This window comes from Apiotrichum porosum (assembly GCF_003942205.1).
Source record: "Apiotrichum porosum strain DSM 27194 chromosome Unknown scaffold_16, whole genome shotgun sequence".
NCBI lineage: Eukaryota > Fungi > Basidiomycota > Tremellomycetes > Trichosporonales > Trichosporonaceae > Apiotrichum > Apiotrichum porosum.
In genome coordinates this window covers 105,901-133,111 of record NW_021167123.1, presented here as the reverse complement: position 1 = coordinate 133,111, position 27,211 = coordinate 105,901, and the positions used below count along the sequence as shown (strand labels likewise).

Here is a 27,211-nt window from a genome sequence, read left to right as displayed (position 1 = left end):
TATAGACCTGAAGCCATGCATCTCCAGTTGGATCCAGTTCTCCAGCCTGTTATCCTTCCACATAACATCAGTCACGATGCTTCTCCTCCTGGCGGGTACCGCTCCAAGGAATTGTATGTATCTGTATCGCACCTCCCCAACAGGTGGTGGAGGAAGTCCGCCGCATGATCCGTGCATGGTGAGTGAAAGCCAAACAGAAGCGCAGAAATGTGAGTCGCGGGTAACCACGGTAAAGGCAATATTATCATCCCCTCTGTAAACTATAACAGCCGGCCTCGGACTCCTCAATACATGTCTAGGCGAGGAGGGTCTCGATCTGGGCCTTGATGGCGGCGGGGGTGGTCGACGAGCCGAAGCGAGCGACGAGCTTGCCGTCCTTGTCCACGAGGAACTGAGGTTGTCAGTTACATACACGCACAAGCGAGACACTGCGCCGTCATAAGACGCTGCTACTCACCTTGGTGAAGTTCCACTTGATCGCGGTGGTGCCGCCGATACCGCCAGCGCCGCCCTCAGCCTTGCCCTGGGCCTTGAGCCAAGCGAAGACCTCGTTCATCTCGGGGCCGTTGACCTTGGACTGCGGCCCGTTAGCGAACGAAACACGCCTGCCTGAACGCCACCCCCGGTTCCATGGATCCACCCTGTGCGCGCGGTCGCTCCGTCTCAAAAAGCATGGTGGGACGGACGCGATGCCAGCACGACCAGCACAATGGCCGACGGGCAGGTGGAGGTGGAGGAAGCGACTGCGCGCAATCGCGCCACCCCTGAGCCTCCCCCTTACAGAACGGCCCACAACCTTGATGGTTCTGGCCGCCGTCCACAGAACCTCGCTCTTGGCGCCTGGACAGGGGGCGCCGGTGCGAATCCACACGACAGTAGTAGTAGTAGTACTCACCTTCTTGGCCAGAGGGAAGGTGACGCCGTGGTTGACCTGGCAGAACGAGGCGATGTCCTCGTCCGATCCGGGCTCCTGGCCGCCAAACTCGTTCGAAGGGAAGCCGAGGACCTCGAGGCCGCGCTCGTGGTAGGTGGTGTGCAGCTCCTCGAGGCCGGTGTACTGTGACGGTCGTCAGTGGGGAGCGCAGTGGATGGGGTGGATGGTATGGTGCGGGCCGCGTTGACGCGGCCTGTGCCGATACACCGGTATCCGCTCAGCCGGTGCGTACCTGGGGGGTGAAGCCACTATCTCTGGTCAGCTGTTGGCTCAAAGGAGGTCAATAGTTGTGCTCACCACTTGGACGCAGTGTTGACAATGAGGACGACCTTGCCCTTGAGAGTGGCCTGTGGGTGAGCTCGACGTCCATGTCTTGTATATAGCTTACAAAGTCAAGGACCTTGTCCTTGCCAGGAAGGGTGGCCTTGAGGTCGTAGAACGACTTGCCCTCGATGCCCTCGGGGAGCTGCTCAAAGCCGACAGCTGACTTGATACCGGAGAGGAGACCCATGGTGTGTGATGGATGTGGATGTGTGGGTGTGGATGTGGATGAGAAGGAGAAGGAGTTGTTTGGAAAAACGAGGTCGGGGTTCCGGTTAACACAATATATATCGTCTTTTGAAAGGAAGGAATCGGCCCATCGTCATCGGGTGGCGGCATGGGTCATACAACAGAGTGCCTGACACACACCGGGTCCACGCCACCCGGCGGCGCCAAAAAAAAATATATACCAGGGGCGACACGGGCACTTGCAGGCTCCCAAAGTGTAACCTGCTGAGCGAGCATGCGGCCACTGCAACGGTATGCTGAGCGATCAAGGTCGCCCCGCCGGCGCCCGGGAGCGTCATGGCGGCCGTAAGGACGGTGCGGTGCTAGGTCGTCAATCAAAAACAGTAGTGGTGGACACTATCGTGTGCTGCTGTGGCACCGTCCGTACGCTCTGCTGCACAGAGGTGAGACAACAGCAGTCACCGGAATGTCTGGCCGACTGCGCAGACTCGCATGCATGCTGAGTGATCATCAAGCTCAGGGCGACATGGCAACATGGATGATGCCATCATTTTGTACCGAGGTGGCAACGGCAGACATCAATCCCCGTGCAACCGCCTTGCCCCTGGCGTTCTGGTATCCCGAAAATGCATACAGTACGTCTACAGTTGTGGTCTAGAGCACATCTAGATCAGTCTAGAGCAAGGTCAAGTACAGACTCTAGGTTTTGGACATGTGAAAAGTGGCACAAATGTTCAAAATAGGCGAAAATGGAGGGAAAAAATGTGCCGGCTTCGTTCGTCCTTTTTCGTCAAACCTCCTCCTCCTCAACACCTCGTCCTCTAGTCAAAGGTGATCTTGGTAGCGGCAGGAGCGTTGGTTGTCTCGCGGTAGAAGCTGCCATAGGCCCCATGCTCCTTCTTCTTGATGGTGTTGGGGAAGCGGTCCATCTCCTTGGGCACCTCGGCACCGGCGTCGCGGAGGACGCGCATAAACTCGCCAGCGAGCGCGCGCTCGTGAGCCTCGCCGGTGAAGAAGGTGACGGCACGGCCAGTCTTGCCGGCACGGCCGGTACGACCGCAGCGGTGGACAAAGTCCTCGGTGGTGAGGGGGAAGGTGACGTTGATGACGAGCTGGACGTCGGGAATGTCGAGACCACGGGCGGCAACGTCGGTGGCAACGAGGACGTTGACCGAGCCGTCCTTGAAGGCCTCGAGGGCCTTGAAGCGGTCGTTCTGGTTCATGTCGCCGTGGAGGGCGCCGACCTTGTGGCCTGAGCGGCGGATGGTCTGCTCCAGGCGCTGGGCCTCCTTCTTGTACAGGCCAAAGACGAGGACACGCGAGCCGGGGGCGGCCTTGAGGTGGGTGCGCAGGTGGTACGCGAGACGGGGGTCCTTGTCGCGGCCAGTGTCGAGGACCTCGACGACCTGGGTGATACGCTTGTTGGCCGAGAGCTCGTCCGAGCCGACAGTGACCTTGACGGGGTTGGTGAGGAAAGTCGAAGCGAGGCGACGGACCGACTCGGGCCAGGTGGCCGAGAACATGACGGTCTGGCGACCGCCCTCGTGCTTGGGGCAGTGGGCAATGATGCGACGAATGTCGTTCTCGAAACCGGCGTCGAGCATGCGGTCGGCCTCGTCAAGGACAAGGTACGACACCGACGAGAGGTCGAGGTCGCCCGAGTCGGCAAGGTCGAGGGTACGGCCGGGAGTGCCGACAACGATGCGGACACCCTCGGTGTTGATCTGGCGGATCTGGTCACCCTTGGGCATACCACCAAAGAGGGCGACGGCGGCGACGCCGCACTCCTTGCCGAGCTTGACAAGGGTGTCAAACGACTGCTGGGCAAGCTCACGGGTGGGAGCAAGGACGAGCATGGCGAGCTTGCCCTTGCCCTTCTTGCCCGGAGCAGGGAGCGAAGCAATGTGGTTGACACCGGGGACACCAAACGAGAGGGTCTTGCCCGAACCGGTCTCGGCGATACCGACGACATCGCGCTTGGCGAGAAGGGCGGGCCACGAGACGGCCTGGATGGGGGTGGGCTTGGGGAAGACGGTGAGGAACTTGGCAATCGAGGCGTTGACGGCAAGAGTGGACATGTCGAGGTGAGGGGGGAAGAGGGAGGGCTCGAGGGTGATGTTCTGCTCGGCAAGGTAGGCCTTGTCGGCAGCGGTAAAGGCGGCAGGAGCAGGGATGGAAGCGGCAGCGGCAGTCGAAGCCTCGGAGGCAGCGGCAGCGGCCTTGAGCTTCTTGAGCTGCTTCTTGGACAGGGCAGGAGCCTCACCCTCAGCCGGGGTCGAGACCTCGGTGCTCTGAGGGGTCGAAGCGCCAGTGTCAAGAGCAGGAGTAGCCTCGCCCGACTTGGACTTGGACTTCTTCGACTTCTTGACCTCGTCGCCACCCTCCTCGTCACGCGAGCGCTTCTTGTCCTTCTTCTCCTTCTTGGTCTCCTCGACGACAGCCTCGCCGGCCTCGGTGGCGGCAGCGGCCTTGGTGGCCTTGCGAGCCTTCTTCTCCTCCTTCTGCTTGCGGCGCTCCTCCTTGCTGATCTTGACTTCTGTGTCGACAGACATTGTTGTGGATGTGGTTGTGAAGGGTGGGATCCCGCCCAAAGATTTTGCATATCTAACGGCGGGCCATCGCGGTGTGCCTGGATGACGGATTCAAAAAATCTGTGGCCGGGTACTATGGGCTCGGTGGGGCACCTGCGACGCTGGGGCGGTTGAAGCAGGCTTGTAGCAAGGCCTAGAGCGGCCGGATGCATGTCTGCGCTGCAGACATTCGAGGACCAGCTGCGAGGGCCATCTGCTGCCCACGACCGACTACGGGAGACCAGAAACGACCTGCCGGTAGATGTAGACGGGTGGAACGAAAATGACACGAAACGTTCCCGGCGTGCAGCACAGTCCACAGTATACCACAGTCCTGACCAACACACAATCCTCTTTCTGCAGCTGCTCCCACGCACATATGCGCGCTCAGTTCACTGTACACGGCTGAAGAATGTCATGACGCCGGGCTACAGCCTAACACCCTCGCCACCCTAAGGCACCCAGGTGTTTACTCCTCGTCGCCCTCAACGACAACGGTCTCGAGACCCTTGAACGAGGTGACGCCCTCGACGACCGAGGCGACAACGTAGAGCTTCTCCTTGGCGCCCTCGTCGTCGTTACGCTTGCGCTCGAGGCGGACGCGGACACGGCGGGGGGGCGAGCGGACACCACGGGCCCAGATGGCCTGGTTGAGACCGGGCGAGATGCGGACGTCCTTGACGCCCATGGCCTTCTGCGCGAACTCGGTGACGGCCTTGACAGCCTTGGGGGCCTCTGCGAACCGTTAGTGGGGCTGAACTGGAAGAGGACTGTTCGGGGCGTTGACAACAGGTGCCAGGGAGTGGAAGCCGGCCAGGTTTTGACCGGCAGCACCTCTCTCGCTGGCAATCCCGTGCACATTTGCCGCCAATGCGACTCACTGCTCTTGAACGAGAGGTCGTGGGTGCGCTTGTGGACGTTGATGGTGTACTCGCGGGTGACGACGTCCTGGAGCGCCGAGCGCTGCTTGCGGGTCTGCAAGAATTAGCACCTGTCCTGCGGAACATTGAAAAAGTTGCTGCGCGTAGCTGGCCGTCCAAAGGACCCGGGATTTGGAACACGCAGAGGACGAGCGCAAGACATGTTGAAACGCCTTCCACGCTGCAGAGACGTGTGCACACTGTGCCGTTGCGTCTGCAACGCTGCGTGGCCGAGAAAGGGGGACCAGCAGCGCCATATGCGGATCCCCTCCTTCCAGCACACGCAATCTCTGTTCTCTCGACACAGAGACGCAGCGGTCCCCACGCTCGTCCCCTGCTCCTCTGTTCCTCCCAGCTCGTCGTTCAAATCATCCAGCTCGCGGGCGCTGTCGACTAACCTTCTGGGTGGGAGCCTGCATTGTCAGCGAAAATCGTCCTCTTCAACAAAGACCCGTTCTGCGCCGCCGATCACACGTCCAGACCATCCTCCCGCCGTCTCTCCTTCGCACGGGGGGCTTGTTCGTACGCTATGCGCGTGTACGCCATCTGGTCGTGTGTCGGCGCTGTCGCTGCACTCACCATTTTTGGTTGCTGTGGGCCTTGACGGATACGGTTGTAGCTACTGACCTTCAGGTGTTCGAACGGCCAGCCAGGCGGCGAGGGGAGAGCACGCCCGCAGGGTCCCTCCAATCCGGCGAACCCATCACGTGATCTTAAAGCCGAACCCGATAATTTCGATAGTTGGAGTTTCGGCAATTGCAACATGTGGCAAATGCCGTCGGTCTGCCAATTCACACTATGGGCCTTCTCCTCGAGCGTCTATGCGAGGGATTGGGCTGTCTATGCGTTTCTCGCGGCGTCCAGCTGTGGCGCTGTGTCCCAGCTTGGCGTTTTGTCAAGAATGAAGACCCATTGTCGCCGCTTATGGTGTGATGTTAGGGAGTACATGCTGTGGTCCACTGTGGTTATGGTAGAGCTGCGTTGCGCTGTTGGCCGACACTACCACTGACACGCTGGTACGAGGGAAGAAGCATACATGGATGCACTAGAGTGGCGTCCAGCTGCCTGGTGACGCAGTGCGCTAGGTGTGGCGGCGGTGACCGCGACGTTGCTATGAGCATGTGAGCACATCTGCTAATAAAGAGCCGCCACCCGTAGAGGCACTGTAGTCTGTAGTACTGCAGCCGGCAAGCCGTGCCCTCCAGTGGAAGAGGATATGGCGTGGCAGTGGCAGACGGTTTCGTGATGCTCGTACCGCCAAACCACCGCTAAACCACCGTCAACAAGTTAGCAGCCAGATGCGACTCGAAGTCCTCATATAGCATCACACCTCTTCTCATCTTCTGTACATGTGCATAGCCTGCAATTGCTGCTTTGGTTGGGGTAGGGCCAATACCAACCAGAGGTCGCTCCGTCAAACACAACACAATTGTCCCGCAGCAACGTTCATGAGATCTATGACGCCGTTGTGGCTTTGGATGATGACGGCCCATGTAACGCGTGTGGCATCTTTCTTGCCAGGCGCCATCGCTATCGCGCATGCGCTTGGCGTTTCAAGCCCGACGGTCTGGTCGTTAGACAGGTAGACAGGGCAGAGTTGCCGTCGTGGCGCTCTAAAGCCAAGACTTAGTATGGCGCTCTGCGGGCCATGCATATTGAGCCCCGCGCGGGGTGCACGCAGACACGCGTACGTGCAACATAGGTCTCACCTCCGGCGACTGTCCTGGTCCTGCCTTAGCACACCCGGTACACCTTGCTTTTGCAAGCAAGCGAACCTTGTCCATGTCCATTAACGGTCGCTTGTGAACTTGCCACCGTCGGTTACACCACGGCACCCGCTTGCCCGCTTGGGATCGTCGATTGCTTGTCGTATCCAGGCACGCCGGTGGAAACAGATTTTGCGGAATCTCAAACTCTTAAATTATTTTTTGGTGTGACCCAGGTCCACTGTACCATTGTGTCTTTTGTAGCTGACGTGCATATCAAGATGCCCTTGTACAGCACGCACAGTACGTGTCATTGAGACTCCCATGTCCACTGCCTACGCCCTGGGCAAATCTTTGGTTGCTCTGGCGGGGAATGGTCACCGGCTGAACACGGGTGTTACGCGACGGAGGCATGGAGAGACCAGAGAGACACGTTCGATAAGTGAGCCTGTTGCGCGATATAGCCCCCGTTATCCAGGGGTTTGGCGGGGACTGACCGGCCTGCGCGCGCGCAGGGGGATGGACTGGCGGTGGGTGGGGGTGGGCTGGCGCTGTGCAGCGAGCTGTGGGTCAGGGCATGGTTCCCAAGCAGACGGGACATGGACATCGAACGCGCGCAACACGCACACAAAATTCAGCGTTCAGGTTTTCCAACCTCAGGTGTGAGCCCGTTCCAACCCCAAATCGTGTGTGCCCAGCCAGCGCTGGCAGCGTCCACGCACCCGAGAGGCCTCTCCGTCTCCGTCTTCCCCAGCGCAAGTGGGGCTAGTGGGGGGAACGGACGCATCGAGCGGCGAGCGACTGGCCAGCCAGCACACCCAGGTGGGCGTAACGCGCGACGCCTGATTGAACCACCCCCCCTGCGTTTTCAGCACTCTGCCAGCCAGCCGACGGGCACGCCTTGGCAGCGCACCGTAGCATGCCGGGGGTACACGGCTGGGGGACCGCAACCGTGCTGGAGCCTGGGCATTGATAATCTCCAAGATTTGCGGTGCTGGCGATTTGTCCAACCTCCCATACACCATGTCGTCTCTCCGTCAACGCGAGGTCAAGTCCAACGCGGCCACCAAGCTCAAGGTCGACCTCGATGAGGTCCCCGAGTCGGCCAAGTGAGTAGAAATTTCCCGGCCCGCTGTTGTTCCTACCGCCCACCCCGACGTGGCAATACTTCTTGCTGCCGGTGGACGCTGTGTGATGAAGCTCTGGAGCTCCAAATGATCCACTACGGGTCCCATGGACACCAGTACAGACCGCCGCAGTGCAAGCAGTGGCTGACCAGCTCCCAGGTTCGTGGTCCCCAGCTTCACGAACAAGCAGCTCTTGGACGCCATCCCGGCCCACTGCTTTGAGCGCTCGGCCCTCCGTTCGACCTACTACCTCGTCCAGGACCTTGCCGCTGTCGCCGTCCTCGTGTACTGCGCTACCCGCATCGAGGACGTCCTTGCCTGGGCCGACCTCCCCGAGACCCAGACCAAGGTGGCCCGTGTCACTCTCTGGTTCCTCTACACTCTGTGGACTGGTTTCTGGGGTACTGGTCTCTGGGTTGTTGGCCACGAGTGCGGTCACCAGGCCTACTCGTCGTCCAAGACCATCAACAACACCATCGGCTGGGTCGTCCACTCGTGCCTCCTCGTTCCCTACCACGCCTGGCGCATCTCGCACTCGCGTCACCACGCCGCGACCGGTTCGCTCACCCGCGACGAAGTCTTCGTTCCCCGTAACCGCAAGGAGCGGAACCTCCCTGCCGCCAAGGACGATGCCGAGATTGCCGGTCTCAAGTGAGTAGCAGCTACAGTTCTTCGATCCGTTACTAACCCCATCGCAGCGTTTCCGAGGAGTCCCAGTCCGCCCTCGCCGAGGCTCTCGACCACGTCCCCCTGGCCATCTTCTGGGTCGCCATGTACCAGCTCGCCGGCTTCCCCCTCTACCTCATCATGAACGCCGCCGGCCAGAAGAACCGCTACCCCGGCTGGGTCAACCGTGAGTACCACATGCACGAGAAGCATCGTACGTTCTGTGCTGATCCCCCGATCCAGACTTTACCCCTTCGTCGCACATCTTCCGCTCCACCCACAAGTGGCAGATCCTCTGGTCGGACCTCGGCATTATCCTCGTCCTCTCCGCCTGCGCTTACTGGTCGTACGCTCGCTCGTTCACCGAGATGATGCTCTACTACGGCATCCCCTACCTCTGGGTCAACAACTGGATTGTGCTTATTACCTACCTGCAGCACACCGACCCCACCATCCGTGAGTACAATGCACACAGCAAGGTGGCACGCTTGCTGACGCGCCAGCCCACTACACGGACAAGCTCTGGACCTTCCCCCGCGGCGCCCTCTGCACCATTGACCGTACCTTCCTTGGCCCCATCGGCACCTACCTCGTCCACGGCCTGTGCGAGACCCACGTCTCGCACCACATCTGCTCCAAGATCCCCCACTACCACGCCTGGGAGGCCACTGCGGCGCTCAAGACGTTCCTCGGCCAGCACTACCAGCGCTCCGAGGAGAACATGCTCGTCTCGCTCTGGAAGTCGCACCGCCAGTGCGTCTTCATCGAGGAGGAGGCCGACGTCGCGTTCTACAAGAACTACCGCGGCCAGGCCGTCAGGGTCGGCGTCATGTCCGAGCAGGACTCGGGTGTCGACTCGACCCTCTCGGAGGCGTCGTCCAGCTAGACGACGTGACGCACACACACACACATGCCATGCCATGCGTCAAGTGTCCGTCATTGGTGGTTCCCGCCCATCCCCCCGGGAATCGCTTCTTTCCGTCTTGTGGTTGCGTATCCAAGACTCTAGAGTTTTACAATACACGGCTGTATATACAACACACACACATACATACATGGGCCAGGGTACAGGAGATAGATAGCCTAGAGTTCAACACGGGCCATGCTATGTCACCGGTGTACTAGAGCAGAATGGGGTTGGGTGAGGCATTGGGCACAGACAGTGGTTACAAGAATGTTGTCACCAACGTGGGTGGCTGGGACGTGTGTGGGCATGTGGGAGCGCGTGCGATCGACGCCACTTGCTCTCAATGCTTTCTGGTGGCGGTGGGAAGTCATCCCATATGTACCACGCGGGGGGGGGGGGGCGTCCCAAATGTAACACGGTGTGGACCGGGAGGCGGCGAATTGCATCAACTGCTTCAAGCCTGCGTTTCATACAGGGTAGTCGTCGAGGACTCGTCGTTGGGTGGGCCACCGTCGCGTAGGCAATCGGACTGGATTCTGCTCTATCACTCCCAAGGCAAGAGACACAATGACGACACCAGGGATGATTGGATGTGCATCCTGGATCGAGGCTGGCCCACGAGAGTTTTCAACATCGGCAGTGGCCTCGTGAGAGGTCTTTACCACACGCAGGTTGCTGTTCACACGTTGGTTCCACTGTTGCTTGCCATTTTCTCTGCTGACCGTCTTGGCAGACTTTGCCCATAACCGGAACACTGGTTATTCACTGTTCCATTCATTTGCGGGGCGAGAAAGTACACAGATGGGGAGGGCAGTTGACGGTGTATTGACAAAATATATGGCGCGGAAAATAATATTTTATCAGTGGAAATTTCTTTTTTCTGCGCTGTTGTTCAGCTTTCGTACTTCGCATGCCAGTGCTGGGCGTGCAGTCCTTCTGCCCAGAACCACGGACCAATGACTACCTGGTTTTAGATGCTTTGAAGTGACACACAAGACGCAGGTATTCACAACGAAGCATCCGTTATTTATTTTATTTTATTTAAAATCACGCTTTGCCGAGTCCAGTACTGATCATTGTTCGTTCCACAGACGTCTTAAGTCCATTCCTCCTCTTTAAATCCAGCCGTGCATACCCCTCATTAAGCGCACGAGGCCACTTTTTGCGAAACTGCGTTCACTACTGCGTGCCACTCTCCAGCTCTTCTTCCACACGTTAATCTGCCGCGTTCCGTACTCGAATTCGATCGCCGAGACTGTTTTTTTGTATCCAGCTTCCGAAACCATTCTCTACGCCACGGCGAGGCTCATGTGCCGGACCGGAATCACGGGCGGCGAAAGAACACAGTGACGTGCACACACTCGTAACCCACCAGTCTCAGAACACTGGCCACTGGTCTAGACCATCCTGTTACGGAAAGAGGTCGGACATGACTGTTCTGGCCTTTGTAGTCCACATCCACCAGGTGCCCACACCCCGGCTGGACCTGCACCTTCTGGCGAGGATACGGCCCTGCGGCTCAGCCTTGTTAGAGCAATTGCTACACGGCATCGGAAGGTTTTGCGTAGAGTGGCCCTTCTCTTCCTCTGACCACTCGGGGGTGGACCATCGGCCGACGCAGGTACTGACTGAACACCGCACCGACGGGATAACTGTCTCTCCTTGGACTGCAGTGCGCTACCGAGACAAACCCGGCCATTCACAGCGAGTGCCCAGTACAGCGAGGGTGGGGTTGCCCTTGGCCTATTCGAGTGGAGGGTAGCGACAGCGCCGCCAGATCGGGTACCTCGGAGAAAGTGGCGCCTATTGAGACCCAATCCTCCAGTGGCCGAGCCGCCCGCTGGCTGTAATGCCGCTGAGCACCTCGCGGCGAGTCTCGCTGTTGTCAAGGTTCCCGTTGCGCAGCATGCCTCTTCTTCTGCCGACGCTAGCGGGCGAGGTTTTGCTTCTGGTCGCATTTCAGAGGATCGCCGAACCCTCACGCGGATAACGTCAGCCTGTGCCAAGTGCCAAATCACTTGTACCACTACGTCCAACTCATTACAGCATAGCCTCACTTCTTCCCTCTACCCCCGGCCCATGCATAATCACTCTTATTGACAAGCATACTGGTACATGCGGGATCGTGTACAATTGACGAGAGAGGTTGCGGTGGCGTGTGGCGCTCGTAAGGTTCCCTTATCGATATTTATTTCCTAGAAGAAATGGCTTCCACCGACCCTTTGGCATGACACCACCGAGCTGTTTGTCCACCGCAGCTTGCGCGCGGTTTGTCTGGAAGTGTATTTCCTGCTCTGCACCGGCGTATGCAGCTGAGGATGCGCCGGGTCGTGCACGTCCCCAGGATCCCAGCAGCCAACAAGGACTCTGGCCTGGGCCGTACGCGTACCTTGTGTGTAAGGGGTCTTGGAGGTTAAATCACAATGACGGGTATCTGTCCGAGACGATGATGCTGGGCAGTGCTCCTGGTGATGCCGAGCCTTAGTGCCGAGGAGCTCCCCCTACTGCCGTCGGGGGACATTGGTGGAGCGGCTGATGAATGGAAAAAGTACTCTGCATATAAGACAGCAGGGAGCGAGAACCATCGCCCACCGCACCACTTCTTCCTCCCAAGACTATCCATTCTCTAGCCACAATGCTCGCCGCTGTCCTCCTCGCCCTCGCATCCGCCAGCCTCGTAACTGCCGCTCCTGCCGGTGATGTCGTCGTCTCGAGGGACTTGTGGCACGACGAAAACTGGCTGGGGTGCATCAAGCCCTCCAGCGCCTTCTCTCAACAGGGGAGCGCGTCGATCTTGATGACCCCCGAGACGTGCTCCACAACCTGTGGTGACAAGAACTACAACTTTGCCATGCTCAGCTCCAGTCTCCTCGGTGGCGTGTGCTCTTGTGCGCAGGATTTCAACTCGGGGGACTCTGTCTCCGCCCTCCTCTACTGCACCACCCCCTGTCCCGGCAATCCCCTCGAGTCGTGTGGTAACGCCCTGGGCAGTTACGATGTCTACCTCACCCCCGTCATCACCATCGACTAGGCGGTGTACCGCCGCCCCCCACACATATGTACCACACCACAAGACGACTGGCCAGGCGCAGTACACGGGCAGCCAGACCAGGGACGAAGACCGCACACATTGGCGACGCGCTCCGAAACGCGTCCCCCCCCACCGCCACCCACCCATACACGAAAACCAACACCCCCGGCAGACCGACCGACGTAGACAGGAGAACTGGAGTGTACACAATTGATTGTACAGGGTTATAGGCCGTATAGGGTCTCTGGATGTTAGCAGACAATGATATTCTCCAGTCCCAACACGTATCATGCCAGGGAAACAGCATCCCCGCATCCCATGCCATGCCATGCCCACCAGACGCGTCGAGTACACGGTACACGGCGGCGGTGTGGACAAGGGGGCGGACGCCACGCATTGCAGTGACGGACGCCACCACCCCCACTCGCGAGTGTTTGTGTGTTGTGCGGGTGAATAATGCTCAGGTGCTGCCAAACTGGGCCTGCGTGGTGCGCACCATGCCGGGCAGCAGACGCTGTGTATGGAGTGTGCGTCGCCCCGAGGAGATGGAGGAGGAGGGCCTGAGCGGTGTCCCGCCTGGGGTACACGGAAAGCAAGAGCTCGCATTTGTGCCGCTGAAGAAAAGCCACAGCACCGAGCCGTTCCCCCGTCTGTGCGCCCACACATCCACAGGCCACAGTCAACTACACAACCATGCATGTGGGTAGGAACCCGGCCGGATACTGCGCAGCACCATATGTACCGATGCCGACGGCTGGCTGTGGGCAACGCAGGCAAGCAACGACCCATATGCGCGGAATGGGAGTCGTCAGTCACGTCGTGACGGGCCGTGGTTCTGGAACGGCGCCGTGCAAAGGTCCTCAGTCCCATATGGTCGCCACTCGTCCCGTCGTTTACAGAACGGACTGGGGCTGTGAATATCAGCAAAAGGTCTCCCAGATGCCACAACTGGTGTATATACACACGCACACTCCAATTGTGTGCCGGCGAAAAAGCCATGATGAGAGCGGACGGCCGGACGGAAATAGCAAAGCACACCTGGATTAGGTTTTGCAGTTTCGTGCGAATCGACTGGGCCCCAAGGTTTGTGCCGAGCGACTGGTGCCAGAGACGTGGTAAAAAGGGCGGAAACAACACTCGACGTGTTGACTACGCGACGTGTGGCACGGCAAGGTCTCTTATGTCCTTGTCGACCGGATGGATCTCTGCGACTCAGCGAGCTGGATTGCGGTCCATTTGTGTGCCTGGGGTAGAATTTATCTTATCTAAAATGCCCACCTAGTCAGCGATCCAGCGATCAGCGCGGCGCTCTCACTCAGATCTACCATCAGTTTCAGGCTCATGAGCAGCCAACATGTGCCCTGACACTGCGTACACTACCGGCCCCAGATCTGTAAACCCCAGCCTGTGGCTTTATGCGTGCTAAGAGCAGTATCCATCATGAGCTGTCTGAAATACAAGTATGGTACAGAAATCGTTTTGGGTGGGATGTGCTTCGTGAAATCATTGTCCTCGAGATCGCCTGGGTTCTTGTCTATAGGCAAATGGGCGGGGGCTGGGATGGGGGAGTCGATAGTAGATGTAGGTAGGATTGGGGGAACGCCGCGTTGTTGCGAGTCGGGTCAAAAAATGCACTTCTTCCTCGGATACGCCCAGGCACTCGTCTGCACTGGGCCACACACTCCTATCCTCGTTCGTCTCACAGCTCCTCGTGCTCTGCTGGGTCGGTATAGCCCCAGCGCCCGACGGGAGGCATCTCCATCGCGAGGTGCGCGTACTCTTCCTGGTCCTGGTAACGTTCTGCGACAAGCGCCTTGGCCTTGACGAGCCAGTCCTCTTCGATCCACTCGCGGTGGCGCTGCATCACCGAGCTCATGCGCATCCTTGGAGCTGGGTTGTTAGCTGTACGTACAACAAGGGTAAAGCTCACGAATGAAGCGGTCGATCTGGTGGGCAGCCGCGCGCTGCAGGGCGCCGGAAAGCTGTGTCTCGTTGCGCTTGAACACGTGGTAGACGAACGGCTCGTCGAACAGCTTGAGGCCGTCCTGCTGGGTCTGCCACTTTTCGCGGTTGGTAGGGTCGTTTTCATCCCATTCGCGGACACTGTTGATGAATGGCACGCCGAGACAGAGCGCGTCGTACGGCGACGGCGAGAGCTCGGGGTGGCCAATCCCGACGAGCATTTTGGAGCGGGCGAGCAGCTGGTGCCACTCCTCCTGTGGCATGCGGCCCGTGGAGATGATGCCCTCGGGCATGGCGGCGCCCTTCTCGTCACCGGCAGTGGAGACGAGGTCAAAGTGGGCCAAATGGCCGTGGACCTCGACGGGCGGCACTGACTCGCGGGCCGCTCCGAGGATACCGAACATGCTGTTCTCCTCTTCTTCGAAGTACCGCAGCTCCTTGGCGAGGATCATACCGCGGTGCTCGCGCAAGTGGTATGTTGGCGCCAGAGTGCACTGTTCCTCAATCGAATAGCCTATAAGGGTAAGGGGTCAGCTTGACTTGGTGTATGCAAATAGAAATGCCTGCACTCACCGAGGTATCTACGGTCCTTGAAATCGGTAAACGACGCATAGTCTTCGGGAGCCATGACCCACCCGCCGCCGAGCGGGTGGCCATGGTGCATCCAGAAGTTGAACATGAAGCTCTTCCAGTATGGAATGCCCTCGGGGAAGTCGGCCCTTTGGAGACAGCCCTTCTTGCCCGTCTGCCAGGCGCCGCTCGACTGGGTCTCGTAGCCCTCCATCTCGAGGTAGTTTTCGTCGTTGCGCTCCATGCAGTGGTGGAACTCTCCAGGCTCCCAGAGGACCACGGGCACCATGTCGGGGATGTGCTGGTAGATCATGAGGGTGTCCATGTGGCCCCAGCAGAAGAGAATGGTGTAGTTGAGTTGCCTCAGCGCCGAAATGGTAGACCGAGCCCACACCTCCTCGCCGCCGTTTCCGCCCAACTCGGCACCGCCAAAGTGGTAGCTCGTGAGGATGACGACCTTTTTCTCGTTCTCATCGCATGTCCCAGCTTCGAGACAGTCGGCAAGCTTTGCGAGAGCAGGGAAGTTGTCGGCACGCGAATGTGTCCATGGCCTGAGACAATGGTGTCAGCATTGAAATGCCCTGGAGCAATTTCTTGGTCGCATGCCTCCGTTGTTCCGTAACACTCACCCGGCAGGATACCTCTCTTTCATGAGTTGCTGCAGCACGCGCACGCGCACCGCATCGTGCGCATTGGCTTGGGGTGCGTTCGATGGCACATGCAACCGGACACTGACGCGCGGAAGGGCGGGGCCGTGCACGATGAAGCCGAACAGGAAGAAGGCAACCGAGATGGTGCCGATGGCGACCATGCGAAGAGAGGGACTACAGGGCGTTAGCTTGGCGCTTGTGGGTGGAGAAGAACGTGCCGGGTATTCCACCAGGCCACCAGGTAGCCCGTCAGGCCCATCAAGCACCCTCTACCCCCATGGTCGGGGGACGGGGACGCCGGCCGTTTGGTGGCTTAGAGCGCTGACCCTGGTGCTCTGACAATCGCAGCAAAACCTACACTCACCGCATACGGCGCCAGTTTACACCCACACGTTGGTTGTGAGGGAGACCGGCGATGGGAGAGCCTAGCAGTCCCAGCGACTCAAAGTCACTGAACCGTGGTGATCCCAGGAGGGGTGTTTCCGAGTCATAGTCCATGCCCATGGTTAGATATAGTGCGGTGGGGCCGACCGCGAGGGGGAGAGGGAGGTCGGAAGGGGCAGGGAGGAGGAGAAGGTCCGGGGGGGGGGGGGGGGGGCTTGTCGCTGAGGTGCCGGCACACGCTCCTTGTGCACTGGTCGAGGCGAGACTGGAATGGGCGAAAGAGTGTCGACGAGAGAAAGAGAGAGAGATGGAGGGAGTGAGAAATCCAAACGCGAACGGCGGCAAGAAACACAAGAGATACGGTCTTCAGTCTGTGTGACGGTGTCGTGGGTGCTCCCGCCGCCCAGTCGCTCATCCCTCTCGATCCCTCCTCGGCTCCTGAGCGCCCTTTGCCAAAACTCTCCGCGGGCATGTCTCACAAGCATCTCACACGCCGGCTGTGCTGTTGTCAAGCTCACCACGCACGCACGCACGCACGCACACATGCTCGTGTCGTGTCTGTTTGGGATCTAGCCCCAACAGCTGCCCCCCAAAACGTGCATCAAAGCCTATCCGTCGGCGAGTCACTCTCAAACGAAGAGACAATTCCACTTTTGCTCGTTGGGACCTTTTCCGGCACAAGGTTCAGTGTTCCTAGGTGAGAGAGCCTGCTTTTTTGCTTCTCGCATTCTGCTTCTGCGCTCCCGCTCTGCGTGCCGCGCTTCCCCCGCCCAGCCATTTCCACTGCACGAGACAAACGGACATGACATGCACGTCAAACGGATCGACACCGTTGCAGGAAACGGTGTGCGGCTGGGATCCCGCAACCAGCCTCTTGCGCTCCTTAAGCGACATACTGTATGAACAAAACAACGTGCCGTCGTCTGGTCGATACTGGTCCACTAAGCTGCTAAGCTGCTAGCCAGGACAGACACAAACAGCCAAGCGGCTTGGACCCCGGGGGCAGGAGGAGAGGAGGAGAGGAGCAGCCGCGCACGCCGTAAAGCTCCTTCAATTCTAACGAGCCAGCGCGCTTGTCCTTCCGACCGTCCGCCGGCCCGCCAGAGGAATCTTCTTAGTGTTCCGGAGACGCTTACGAGATGGTTCAGGTGCAGATCCCATCGTCTACCGCTGACCTGTCGACCGCGCAGATCTTGGGGTGGGAGTGGCATCACACCCGACCTTGCGGAACCTCACGGCTGTGCCGGTTCTGTTCAGCCAAACGGTGCCATTGGGGACAGCTGGTTACCAAGACGACGGCTGCGTGTTGCCAGTTCCAGTGCCCGTCCCCCGGTGGCGGTCCGTCAGTCTCGGGTGTCTGGTGACTGGTGACTGGTGTCTGGTGACTGGCATGACTGGGTACTGACGCAGCAACACACATTCGCGTAAACAAACGTCGCCAACCATCACATTCATACATTTAGCAAGCTACAATTCAACCCAACCAAATGCACAAACTGCAGGGTGTGTGGTCCTTTCCTGGCCGGGCCCATCGTGGGGCGTTGGCCCGAGGGCCGCGGCCACCGTCGCATGCCCTACAAGCTCTAAGGCTGTTCTGGTGTGGCCCTAATGGATGGGTCGTCGTCTAAACCCTCTTGGGGTTTGCAATGGCACACCTGACACAGACACCATCATTGCTAGCGTCTCTGCATATGCTTGTATGCGTTGCCGGGCTGCGCGCAGTCAGAGAGTGGGCGTCCGAATCCCCCACCCTAACGCGGCCGGAATGAAGGCGTAAAGGGCGGCTGATGTGGCCGATGTTTATGAGCTGGCGCCGCTGGCGTAGTCACTGTTGCTTCGCCACCAGCCTGCGGCCTGAAGGTTCCTGTAGGGCTCCTGCCGGCTCCGGGATGCACAGGACCCCATATGCATGCACCTCCGAGGTCCTAGGTTAGGGGGACCGAGGATGGGCGGGAGGTGCTCACCGTCACCCTCCGGCTGGGGCGGATTGAGCAGGGTACCCATCGCAATGTAGACGGCGTGCTCAAGTGTGTGGGACTGTTGAACAGTCGATGGAGGGGGCTTGCGACGCTTCAACACCAGCTGGGGCACTGGAATGCGAAGTCTGGACACCGGGAAAGGCCATTCCCAGTAACAATCTGCCCCCACTCATTTGTGTTGTGCATGGTGCACATGTTCCTCTTGTAGACCGTGTTTGTTCGGCGTCGACATTCCGTGCCAGCGTCCATGGTCACAGTGGACCTCCCTTAAACTCCCTTTGACAAGCTGGCCGCAATTTTCGCCAACTCCGTTGGACTCTCGTCTAACTCTTTAGCTCGGCGGGATGATGCCACCCCCGCGAACGCTACCCGAGGCACCACGTTGACCGTCTTCCTCGGGGGCCACGAGCAGTGGAGGATAAGCACCATTTACTGGAAGTGGGAAGTGCCATATGCCAGACACCACATCCAACTCCGATGGACCAACGGAGCGAGAGGGTAAACCTTGACGAGCGGCCCACCGGCCACCGGTGCGAAACTTCCATTGTCCATGACGACGAACATGACCGCACGAAACAGGGAACAGGGGTACAGGTCATGTACTGCCTGTCCTTTATGATCGTGAGGAACAGGAGGACATTGTGGGCTTACGCAAGCCGACCTGTTGCATCACAGCGGCGCACAGCGGCGCACACTGTTGTTACCGTGTGCAGTGCGAGGCGTGCCGCCACAGACCGCTCGGTCCCTCCAGAGCTCCTGACGTCTAGCCACAGCGAGAACTGCGGGGGCTGCCGACCGTGCGTACGTGCGGTCGTCCCTCGCAGCCGACCCAACTTGTGTCCAACGTTGAAGCCGGCGGCCGTGGTAGAGCCAGGTTACAGCTCACCTTCGCCGTGGCTGCTCCTCGACCTTTGCTGTCCGCGATCCGCGCATGCTGCCACCCAGTTGTTCTGATCTGCCTTTTATCGTGATCCGGGATCTGGCCTCTGCCGTCCGGATCTCTGGAACAAGGCCGGCAAAGGTGACACCCGCACGCCAGAGCACAGACACACTTCCGGGATCTGGCATGCAGTTACCGCTAGCTAAGTGTCTGTGCAACGGGATGGCGTCGAGACATCCTGGTGCCTCCAGCCGACGAGCCGACCTCCAATGCCAACCAGCCAACCAGCCAGGCCCAGACGTGTTCGGCTTCGTGAACGCCTGCCTCTGTCACGTTCATCTTCATCACCAACCTGGCAGGTAGCCTGGCACGATTTCCTTAATGTCCAGATCCTCGTTCTCGGTATGTATGGGCATACCCTTTGCCTAACTGGGTTCCGTTTCAGGCTCCCGGTAGGCCTGTCAAGGGATTCGGCAACAGGCTGCAACAGGGTGATGCAGTACGGGACGAGGACAGGTACAGTTTCGGTCACGCTCATGCAGAGTGTGAGGGCGGAGGGCTATTTGCAAACCAGTTACATATGATGGCACGCGTGTACAAGACACTGCAGACAGATAGATTGTGGGGTATAGATGGGTTGGCTGTATGGCGGGAGGGCATCATGATGCGCTCGCGGCCACATCTAGACACTGAAATCGTCACAAGATAACAAGAGACCGAAATATCACAGACACACCGACGGACGGACGGACCTCTGTCGAATCGAGGTCTCACACACGTCCGTCGGGCCAAGCGGAGAGGGAAGGGGTGAGGCAGGCCGTTTGGGTTCCCTATGCGGCACCGGCCTCGCCCTCGTGGCCGGGCATCATGAACGTATTGCGGTTCTTGGGTGGGTCCATACAGAGCCACGTGGTGTCGGGATCGTTGGCATCAAAGTGCTCGCCGACATACTTTTTGGCCGCGGCGAGCCAGTCACCCTTGACTAGATCGAGGTGGCGGTCGCGCACGGCGTCGGAGCGCATGTTGGGCGGCACATAGCGTGTGATCGGGTTGGCCACCGCGTCCCCAATCGCCTTGGCCAGACCGTCCGCGTCTTCCTGGAACTGAAACGATCGTCAGCGACTGCTCCGGAGAGCCATAGCCATTTTTGGCGTCATGTAGAAAACAACTCACAACGTGGTAGACGTAGGGAGGGTCCACAAACTTTAGGCCGTTGGCCTGTGTCACCCATTTGAAACGGTTTGTTGGATCCGACTCGTCCCACTTCAAGATACTGGGCCTGTTAGCAATTGGGTGCTTGGCGGTCCCCGTTGATCGTGGCGAAATGGCAACTTACGGGTTGATGAAGGGGACACCGCAACACAGTGCATCAAACGCTGTGATAGGCGTCAGTAAACTGTTGGCTCAATCCATAAATGACACGACGATACTCACGCGAAGGCGACAGGGGTGGGGCGCCAATACCAAGCATAACCTTGGAGCGGGCGACAGTCTGGATCCACTGGTCCTGGGGCTGGCGGCCAATGACCTCGACACCAGGCTCGTCAATCACGGCCGCAGGGTTGTTGGGCGTGACTTCATGGCCGGCAGTGGAGATGATCTTGAACTGGGTCATGACGCCAGCCGGGTCCGCTGCGTCGGGTACACGCTCTTTGGCGCCGTTGAGGAGGTGGTAAAACCTGTTCCTAATCTTTTCAAAGTACGAGGGGTTCTTGGCAAGCACAATGGCCCGGTGCTCGCGCTCGCTAAAGTATGGCGCATTGAGGCAACGCTGCTCGATCGAGTATCCTGTTTGCTACGTCAGCACACAGCCAAGATTCTAAAACGTTGCCACGGAGTATCTTCAATTGCCCTAGATCCAAACTTACCGAGATAATGGTTGCCCTCGTGGTCGCGGTCCATAGCTCCGTAATCTTCAGGCGCCAGAGTCCATTCGCGACCTAGAGGGGATGCGGCGTTATCCCAGAAGTGGAATGCAAAGCTCTTCCAGATGGGGACGCCCAACGGGAAGTGCGGGGTCTGGATACAACCTTGGATGCCGTGCTGCCAAGCGCCGCTCTCCTCATCCTTTTGCTCCATCTCAATGTGGTTGGTACTGTTGCGTGCGATACAACGCCGCAGGTTGCCACCCTCCCATATCACGACTGGGATCAGGTCAGGCAGCGACTGGTAGATGAACAAGGTCTCCATGTGCCCAAAGGTGATGAGGGTCGTCATGTTGAGCTCTTGGAACGCGTGCAGGGTCGAGATGGCCCAGATGTCCTCACCCGAAACCATACCGGCAAGTGCATTTCCTGACAGGGGGTCAGAACTCAGAACTCCGGGGGGGGAGGTATGGGTATGGGGTTCCAAGTGCTCACCAAAGTGACCGGAAGCAAGCACAATAATGGTCTTCTCGTTCTCGGTGCAAGTGCCAGCATTGGTGCACAGGGCAAGACGCTCCAGGCTGTCAAAATTGTGCTGACGGTGGTTCCGGGACCCCTCGTCACTGAGTTCATCAGTCAAGCTGCAAAAACAATTGATGAATGATGAATGTACTGTACTGACGATGATGGATAGCGCTCCTGCAGCAGCTCGTTGAAGACCCGGATACGAACAGCACGTTGGAAACGAGGGCTCGTCCAGTACCTGATGGTCTGACCGGCGCCCGCAGTCTGCGGGTGTGCAAGGTAACCGAGTACGAACAGCGCGACACCCAACAAAATCAGGTGGATGCGACGGGTCGGGCTGCATTGTCAGTCGGAAGTGATCATGACCGCACGGCGAAAGGGGGGGAGGCTGGTGGGGATAGGGGGCAATGTGGCGGCGGACCTCGTCGACGTCGATCTGGGGCACCTTGCTGCGGGCCCAGTGGCGACACGAAACGAATCGTTTTGGAGGACAAGTGATACGGCGAGGAAACAAGGTAACTCACAACCGACAGGATGCAAGACTGAAGCGGCCATGGTGGTCGCGAGGAGAACGGTGTGCACCTGACTCGGGATCCGACAGGAGGGGGGCGGTGTCAAAGTCCTCGTCCTTCATGATAACGGCGGGAAGGCGAGTGTGGCCAGCCAACAAAGGGAGAAGTGTACGCGTGTATGTGAGGAAGACAGTTGAGAAGGATTGTCAGAATGAGAATAGAAGCGCATGCACCGAGAAACGCGGGACGCGCCGGGGTTGGGCAGTAGCAAGGAAGGGCAGGTGTCAATGTTGCCATTCGAGGGCTGAGACCTGTCTCTGGCGCTCTGCTGATTGTTCTTTCAAATGCCGCCCCCAAGCTCATGTTGCCTCTTGTTTCCCACGCATACCGTTTACAGCACCTCAGCGCAAGCGCCTGCGTGGTGTGTTTTGTTTCCTTCGCTACCGCTTCACACCACGTACACCACCCCTCTGGGTCTCCAGGCCCCGAGGACCCAGTTACCATGGTTGTACTACGACTCTACAATCGCAGCTGGAATCCATCAGTCGCGGGCGCCCATGTGGCACGCACAGCTTGAAACTGCCTACGCTAGCTACGCTAAGCCATAGATCAACCGTAAAACCCGTGTTGCGTAAACGTGCATGTCAAGCAACAACACGAGGACACTAAGAACAAAATCGCTGCTGTCGTTCTCATGGACCCCTCTCCGCACCTTCGTTGTACGGCAACGGAAAAGGGGCTACGACGCGTGAGGCACCAACATGCCCGCGGGCCACTCACGCTCTGGGCCTCTGCGGACAACATGCACCATACAGCGTTTGCATCATTATCCCCGGACATACCGGGGCACATCCTACAATTAGAAAGCAGACGAAAGCCCGACGGGTATGCACAGCGGGCAGTGGCCCGCTGCCGGCAGACGTTGGGACAGAAATACTCTGGTCTTGTCGACCTTTCCGCTGTCTCCACGTCTCCCACCGTCATACACGTGTCTCCTACAGTGCGGCAGTGGTGTCGCAAATGCAAACAACGTCGTCAACCTAAGCTGGCGACAGTCGCGCGGCGAGGCCCGGAACGGCCTGGGACATTTCGAGCTGCAAACCGCCGTCACTCTGGCGAGCGGACAATGGGCACACAGACATCTCACTCCAGCCACCCCAGACGGTCTCAACAGACGCCACTGGCGCTTTGGCGTCGAGGGCAAGGACCCACACGGCATCGTAGCCACCAGCTGGCTTTGTTAGCTGAGCCAACGGGGGGGAGGTCGGCCGCATATCAACTTACCTCCAGGAACGCCGCCGCCGAGCACGCCAGGACATGCAGAGCAAGTGTCTAACAGACGTGTCTGCTCAACGGGCTCAATGGCCACGCCGGATGCAGACGACATGGCTTGCATTCCAGCCCTGACACGCAGGATCGCGTCGCGCGTCCTCTTCAGAAGCGCCTCGACCTTGCCATCAGAGAGCTGGTGATTGTCGTAAGCATGACAGTGAATGGAATCAAAGTTTCTCAATTACAACTCACCTCGGTGATGGGACGCGATGCTGCCTCCGCGATGACCTGGTCATAGCTGGGCTCCTTCTCTGCGTCCACCAATGCCGCCAGACAAGCCTCGAGCTCGCGGTTGGACTCGTCCACTCTGTCCCACAGCTTCTTGGCTGGTCCCGTCAACGACATGTTCTCACAGTGGTCTTTCTTCTGACCACACTCACCTTCTTCAGGCTTGTCTTTGCGCCATGCCAACACCTTGCCGACGAACGACGGCGTGTCAGTGCCAGCATCCACGTCGGCGAGCATCATGCGCAGGCCACGGGGGAGGCGGAAGGGACGCTGCTCAGTGTCCCACGCGTCACTGCGAACGACCGACAGGACCGAGCCGGTTCCGTTGAAGAGGGGCTCGAGAACAGAGGGCGAGAAGCGGCGGTACACATGCGTTCCGTAGACGGCAGAAGCGACGTCAAAGCCCGAGCCGACCTTGCCCTGCGCGAGGCAGTGGGCGGCCTGGGCAAGGCTGTGGATCTCGTCGCGGTCGGCAGCGGACGCAACGTCCGCGAGACCCAGGTGTTGGAGGAGGGCAGCGACAAGCGAAGTGACCAGCGCGGCGGAGCTTCCAAGACCAGTCTTGTTGGTGTTGCCGATGGGACGGGGGAGGGGGCAGAAGGGCTCGAGAGCGGCGAGCGACTCGAGGCGGGGAGGAAGATTGGCGGCAGCGAGCTGTGAGGAGCGACACGCAGAGGGAAGGCGGCATCAGCATCATCCTCGACCTCACCCCGCATGTACCCGCCATCTGCATTCCATACTCACCTGTTCACGCTGCGAATAAAAGTCGTTGTTGGCAAGCACCACAACGTCGAGCCCAGCACCGAGCTTGCGCGCCAGACCATCGCGCCCCAGACGCTCACCGGCGTAGAGGAGGACATTGCTGAGAGTGACCTCGACAAACTTGTTCCGTGCTTCGTGGGCCGGCACAAGCTTGGGAGCGTTCTCGCCAGCAAACACCACATCATACGCCCATGTGCTAGCGTCCTTGGGGAACTGTCCAGCCGTCACCGAGACACGAGCGCTCTTGACACGTTGGGGAGTTGCGCGCCCGCTACCGGCTGGAGTGGCTGCGACAGACGTGGAGGCGCTGGGGAACGACGAGGTAGGGACCGAGGCGGCCCCGGCGGGCACGTCGCTCACCGAGGCGTAGAAACGCGAGCTGGTAGCGACCACCAGACCCGTGTAGGCGCGGTCGAGGACGAGGTAGCCACCTGCGAGGAGGACCTTGCCTGGCGCAGAGACGATCGTTTGGCGCTGCGACATGTTGGGGAGCTGATTTATTATACGTGCTTGTGTCCCTCTGTGACCTCTCTGTGGACGCTCGGTATGTGTGTGAGCCGAAGACGAGCGAGCGGGAGGGCTAAATGGATGGTGGGTGGGATGTGAGCAACGACACGAGATGTCAACTGACTGATCGCTCTGACATGTATGAGATCTATGAGATCTATGACACGATCCGCGACACCCAGGCACGGACCACGCGCGTGGGGCGTTTGGTTCCGGTGGAGGTCGTTGGAGGAGCAGTGGCACTTTCACCATCACTTGTGCGTCTCTTGCCATCGTAGGGGCAACTTGGGGATGCATGGACGCGCCTGGACAGTTGAAAGGTTGTCGTTATACGGCATATGCCCTTATCCAATGCAACCTAGATAGCCAAAAAAGGATAAGTGCTCTCCGAACCCCATAATCACTCTCCCCTCCGCCGTCGCCTGCCCGCTCTGTCTACCTCACCTCCTCGAGTCACTTCCTGTACATCTGCTTGTACCTTGTAGCAAAAGGTGTGCCTCCACAGAGACTCGAACTCTGGTTGCAGGATCTACTCGTAATTCGAGCTCACAGTTGTACCTATGAGACCTACGTCCTAACCATCTAGACGATAGAAGCCACACATACGGGTGCGCTCTGACACTGCTATGTCCTGTTCTGTGTCACCTCAGAGGTGCTGTGCTTGACGTAGATGGTATTCACTGCTCTCCTTGTTCAGTCGATTCCATCTAGACAGGAGGTGGTCGACAGGAAATGGTGGAAAGGGTCAGTGGCCAGGGAAGGGTCGAGGTCAGGTCCACGGCCAATGGCGTGAGGGTGTGAGGCTGTTGTTCTCTGTCTCTGCTGGCCATCGCTGCGTCAACAGCTGCATTTGGGAGCGAGCTATATATTGCCACACTCTGTGTCTTGGCCTCGTTGACATGTGGACAGAACTGGTAAGGCGTGGTAAATGACGTACTGCCGCACCGTATCCATCATGTCGGTAGCAGCGAGCGTCCCGCCGATCCCAATGTGCCCAGACGAAACGACCTGATGAAACGATCCGTCTCAGGTATCTGTTTCTCTCGTATGTCTTTCTTCTTGTCTTGTTCCCTCGTCCTTTTGTATTATGTATTATCTTCCCCCTTGCTCCCTTGAAACTAGGTCATCAATGGCCTCTGCATCACCGCTCGCTCGCCACAAACACTTTCCTCTGCCCATGTGCCAGAGGAGGCCGTCTCTGCTGCATGGCGGCTAACTCCTGGTGCAGCAGACTCGGCTTGTCTTTGCTCTCCCGTCCAGCGCTGCACCTGTGTCACTGGTCCCCCAAAGACAGCACCAAATCACCATGGTACCTTCAGTGCCGGCTCCCCGCCTAACCTAAAGTACTGCCCGGCATACCGTTTTGCAGGGTTAAATACACCGCGGGCCGCGGGCCAAGCGGTCGAGCTGCCGGGCCCCCTTGTGAACAACCGCGGAGCGACCCGCATGTGCGAAGTGGTCGTCGCACATCAACAGACCATGCATTCGCTTGGCAGCCGCGACCTCGCTGCCATGCAGATCGACAATACGAGACTCGTATGACATATCGGATGCATCCCTAATAGCCTGCGATCGTCTCATTACCCCCACACCAGTACGCGGTGGCAACCGACATGGTGTGGGCTCAGCAGCCCGCCAGAGACCGAAACAGGTCCGAAACGAAAAGCAACAGTCGTCATGGAGACTGCATACTCTCAGTCACGACGGGCACGGGGCATAGACCTGGGCCGCTGGGAACCTCGCAGTCCTCGGTGATGTTGTGAGGTGGAAGGCGGGGTGTGTAACTGGTCAAACAGAGACGTCTTCGTGCACAGACACTACACAGCCTCCTCTTGACCATCTTCCTTGACGCCACCTCCTCGCATGTTCCTATGACCGGACGTATCGTGCGGCGCACCGCTAGCATCATCCTCGCCAGCGCCCTGCTGCTCGCAGCTCTGGTCCATACCCTCCACCACGTCGCACAGCAGACATGTACCTACTGGGACCCATACGCTCCGGCCTCGCAAGACGCCGCCGAGTGTGTGCGGGCCAAACAGTACCGCCAGCTGGAGGCCTTCCTCAAGGATCCCAAATACGAGTGAGTGGCGGCAAAGTGTTAAAAGTGGCGAGACAACAAACACTATGCCAGCGACCAGTTGGCCAGTGGCTGAAACAATTCATTCCCAGCTACGAGGCGTATCTGCTCGACAAGCTCCAGTTGTTCAATGAGACGCTCTGTTCAGGGCGTGGGCCACCCCGCAAACTCATTGTCAGCACATGGTGGTTTACACACACGGGTCTGCTAGGATCCACTGCTGGGGAAGAGGTGTGGATGAACGATGTCGTGAGTACCCGAAACCCCAAAGTACCGTCGACCTCCACTGGGCTGACACGGACCGACAAAAAGGTGCATGCAGTTGAGGAGCAGGGATTCATCGTCCTGGACGACTACCACTCGGCACGCATGATCCACCTGGCCAATGCGTTGAGCGAGTCGATGTGAGTCTGGCGAGTCGGCGAGTCTACGAGTCTGCGGGTCTGCGGGTCCTGTGTACGACAGCATTGTACATTACTCTGTCCCTCTCGTGCCCATTGCCCAAACCCCCAATGCCCCCTGACTGACGGACAAAGTCACATGGTGTGGATGAACGAGAACAACATTGTAGAGTGCATCTCCAACCCGCACTGCATTGCCCCAGCAG

The 27,211-nt window shown here is 58.9% G+C and overlaps 9 protein-coding genes and 1 non-coding gene across 10 annotated transcripts; 3 read left to right on the top strand and 7 right to left on the bottom strand.

Annotated features, from left to right (window-relative positions):
* Positions 1-295: 295 nt before the first annotated feature.
* EHS24_003351 (uncharacterized protein) lies at positions 296-1,445 on the bottom strand (the record flags this gene model as incomplete). Its single annotated transcript, XM_028619041.1, has 6 exons — positions 296-391; positions 458-577; positions 896-1,057; positions 1,167-1,182; positions 1,232-1,281; positions 1,323-1,445. The coding sequence occupies 6 exons, from the start codon at positions 1,443-1,445 to the stop codon at positions 296-298; spliced, it is 567 nt and encodes a 188-aa protein (XP_028472537.1).
* An 820-nt stretch (positions 1,446-2,265) lies between these two features.
* DBP3 (RNA-dependent ATPase) lies at positions 2,266-3,996 on the bottom strand (the record flags this gene model as incomplete). Its single annotated transcript, XM_028619040.1, has 1 exon — positions 2,266-3,996. One exon carries the CDS (start codon positions 3,994-3,996, stop codon positions 2,266-2,268), a length of 1,731 nt encoding a protein of 576 aa, XP_028472536.1.
* Positions 3,997-4,483: 487 nt separating this feature from the next.
* On the bottom strand, positions 4,484-5,353 carry RPL31 (60S ribosomal protein L31; the record flags this gene model as incomplete). The annotated part of the gene is made up of 3 exons (XM_028619039.1): positions 4,484-4,749; positions 4,896-4,989; positions 5,333-5,353. 3 exons carry the CDS (start codon positions 5,351-5,353, stop codon positions 4,484-4,486), a joined length of 381 nt encoding a protein of 126 aa, XP_028472535.1.
* A 2,310-nt stretch (positions 5,354-7,663) lies between these two features.
* EHS24_003348 (uncharacterized protein) lies at positions 7,664-9,319 on the top strand (the record flags this gene model as incomplete). The annotated part of the gene is made up of 5 exons (XM_028619038.1): positions 7,664-7,749; positions 7,927-8,418; positions 8,466-8,620; positions 8,677-8,889; positions 8,937-9,319. 5 exons carry the CDS (start codon positions 7,664-7,666, stop codon positions 9,317-9,319), a joined length of 1,329 nt encoding a protein of 442 aa, XP_028472534.1.
* A 2,656-nt stretch (positions 9,320-11,975) lies between these two features.
* EHS24_003347 (uncharacterized protein) lies at positions 11,976-12,371 on the top strand (the record flags this gene model as incomplete). Its single annotated transcript, XM_028619037.1, has 1 exon — positions 11,976-12,371. One exon carries the CDS (start codon positions 11,976-11,978, stop codon positions 12,369-12,371), a length of 396 nt encoding a protein of 131 aa, XP_028472533.1.
* A 1,699-nt stretch (positions 12,372-14,070) lies between these two features.
* Positions 14,071-16,057, bottom strand: EHS24_003346 (uncharacterized protein; the record flags this gene model as incomplete). The annotated part of the gene is made up of 6 exons (XM_028619036.1): positions 14,071-14,229; positions 14,284-14,335; positions 14,391-14,847; positions 14,907-15,454; positions 15,533-15,727; positions 15,918-16,057. The coding sequence occupies 6 exons, from the start codon at positions 16,055-16,057 to the stop codon at positions 14,071-14,073; spliced, it is 1,551 nt and encodes a 516-aa protein (XP_028472532.1).
* Positions 16,058-19,626: 3,569 nt separating this feature from the next.
* EHS24_003345 (uncharacterized protein) lies at positions 19,627-21,820 on the bottom strand (the record flags this gene model as incomplete). The annotated part of the gene is made up of 8 exons (XM_028619035.1): positions 19,627-19,899; positions 19,970-20,069; positions 20,133-20,172; positions 20,231-20,584; positions 20,665-21,090; positions 21,157-21,284; positions 21,344-21,523; positions 21,711-21,820. The coding sequence occupies 8 exons, from the start codon at positions 21,818-21,820 to the stop codon at positions 19,627-19,629; spliced, it is 1,611 nt and encodes a 536-aa protein (XP_028472531.1).
* A 918-nt stretch (positions 21,821-22,738) lies between these two features.
* Positions 22,739-24,503, bottom strand: ERG8 (phosphomevalonate kinase; the record flags this gene model as incomplete). The annotated part of the gene is made up of 5 exons (XM_028619034.1): positions 22,739-22,929; positions 22,983-23,163; positions 23,223-23,356; positions 23,411-23,912; positions 24,003-24,503. The coding sequence occupies 5 exons, from the start codon at positions 24,501-24,503 to the stop codon at positions 22,739-22,741; spliced, it is 1,509 nt and encodes a 502-aa protein (XP_028472530.1).
* A 518-nt stretch (positions 24,504-25,021) lies between these two features.
* On the bottom strand, positions 25,022-25,124 carry EHS24_003343. Its single transcript has one exon. It is a non-coding gene; the product is annotated as a tRNA-Met (tRNA).
* A 1,274-nt stretch (positions 25,125-26,398) lies between these two features.
* Positions 26,399-27,127, top strand: EHS24_003342 (uncharacterized protein; the record flags this gene model as incomplete). Its single annotated transcript, XM_028619033.1, has 4 exons — positions 26,399-26,607; positions 26,697-26,853; positions 26,917-27,008; positions 27,070-27,127. The coding sequence occupies 4 exons, from the start codon at positions 26,399-26,401 to the stop codon at positions 27,125-27,127; spliced, it is 516 nt and encodes a 171-aa protein (XP_028472529.1).
* Between the last annotated feature and the right edge of the window lie 84 nt (positions 27,128-27,211).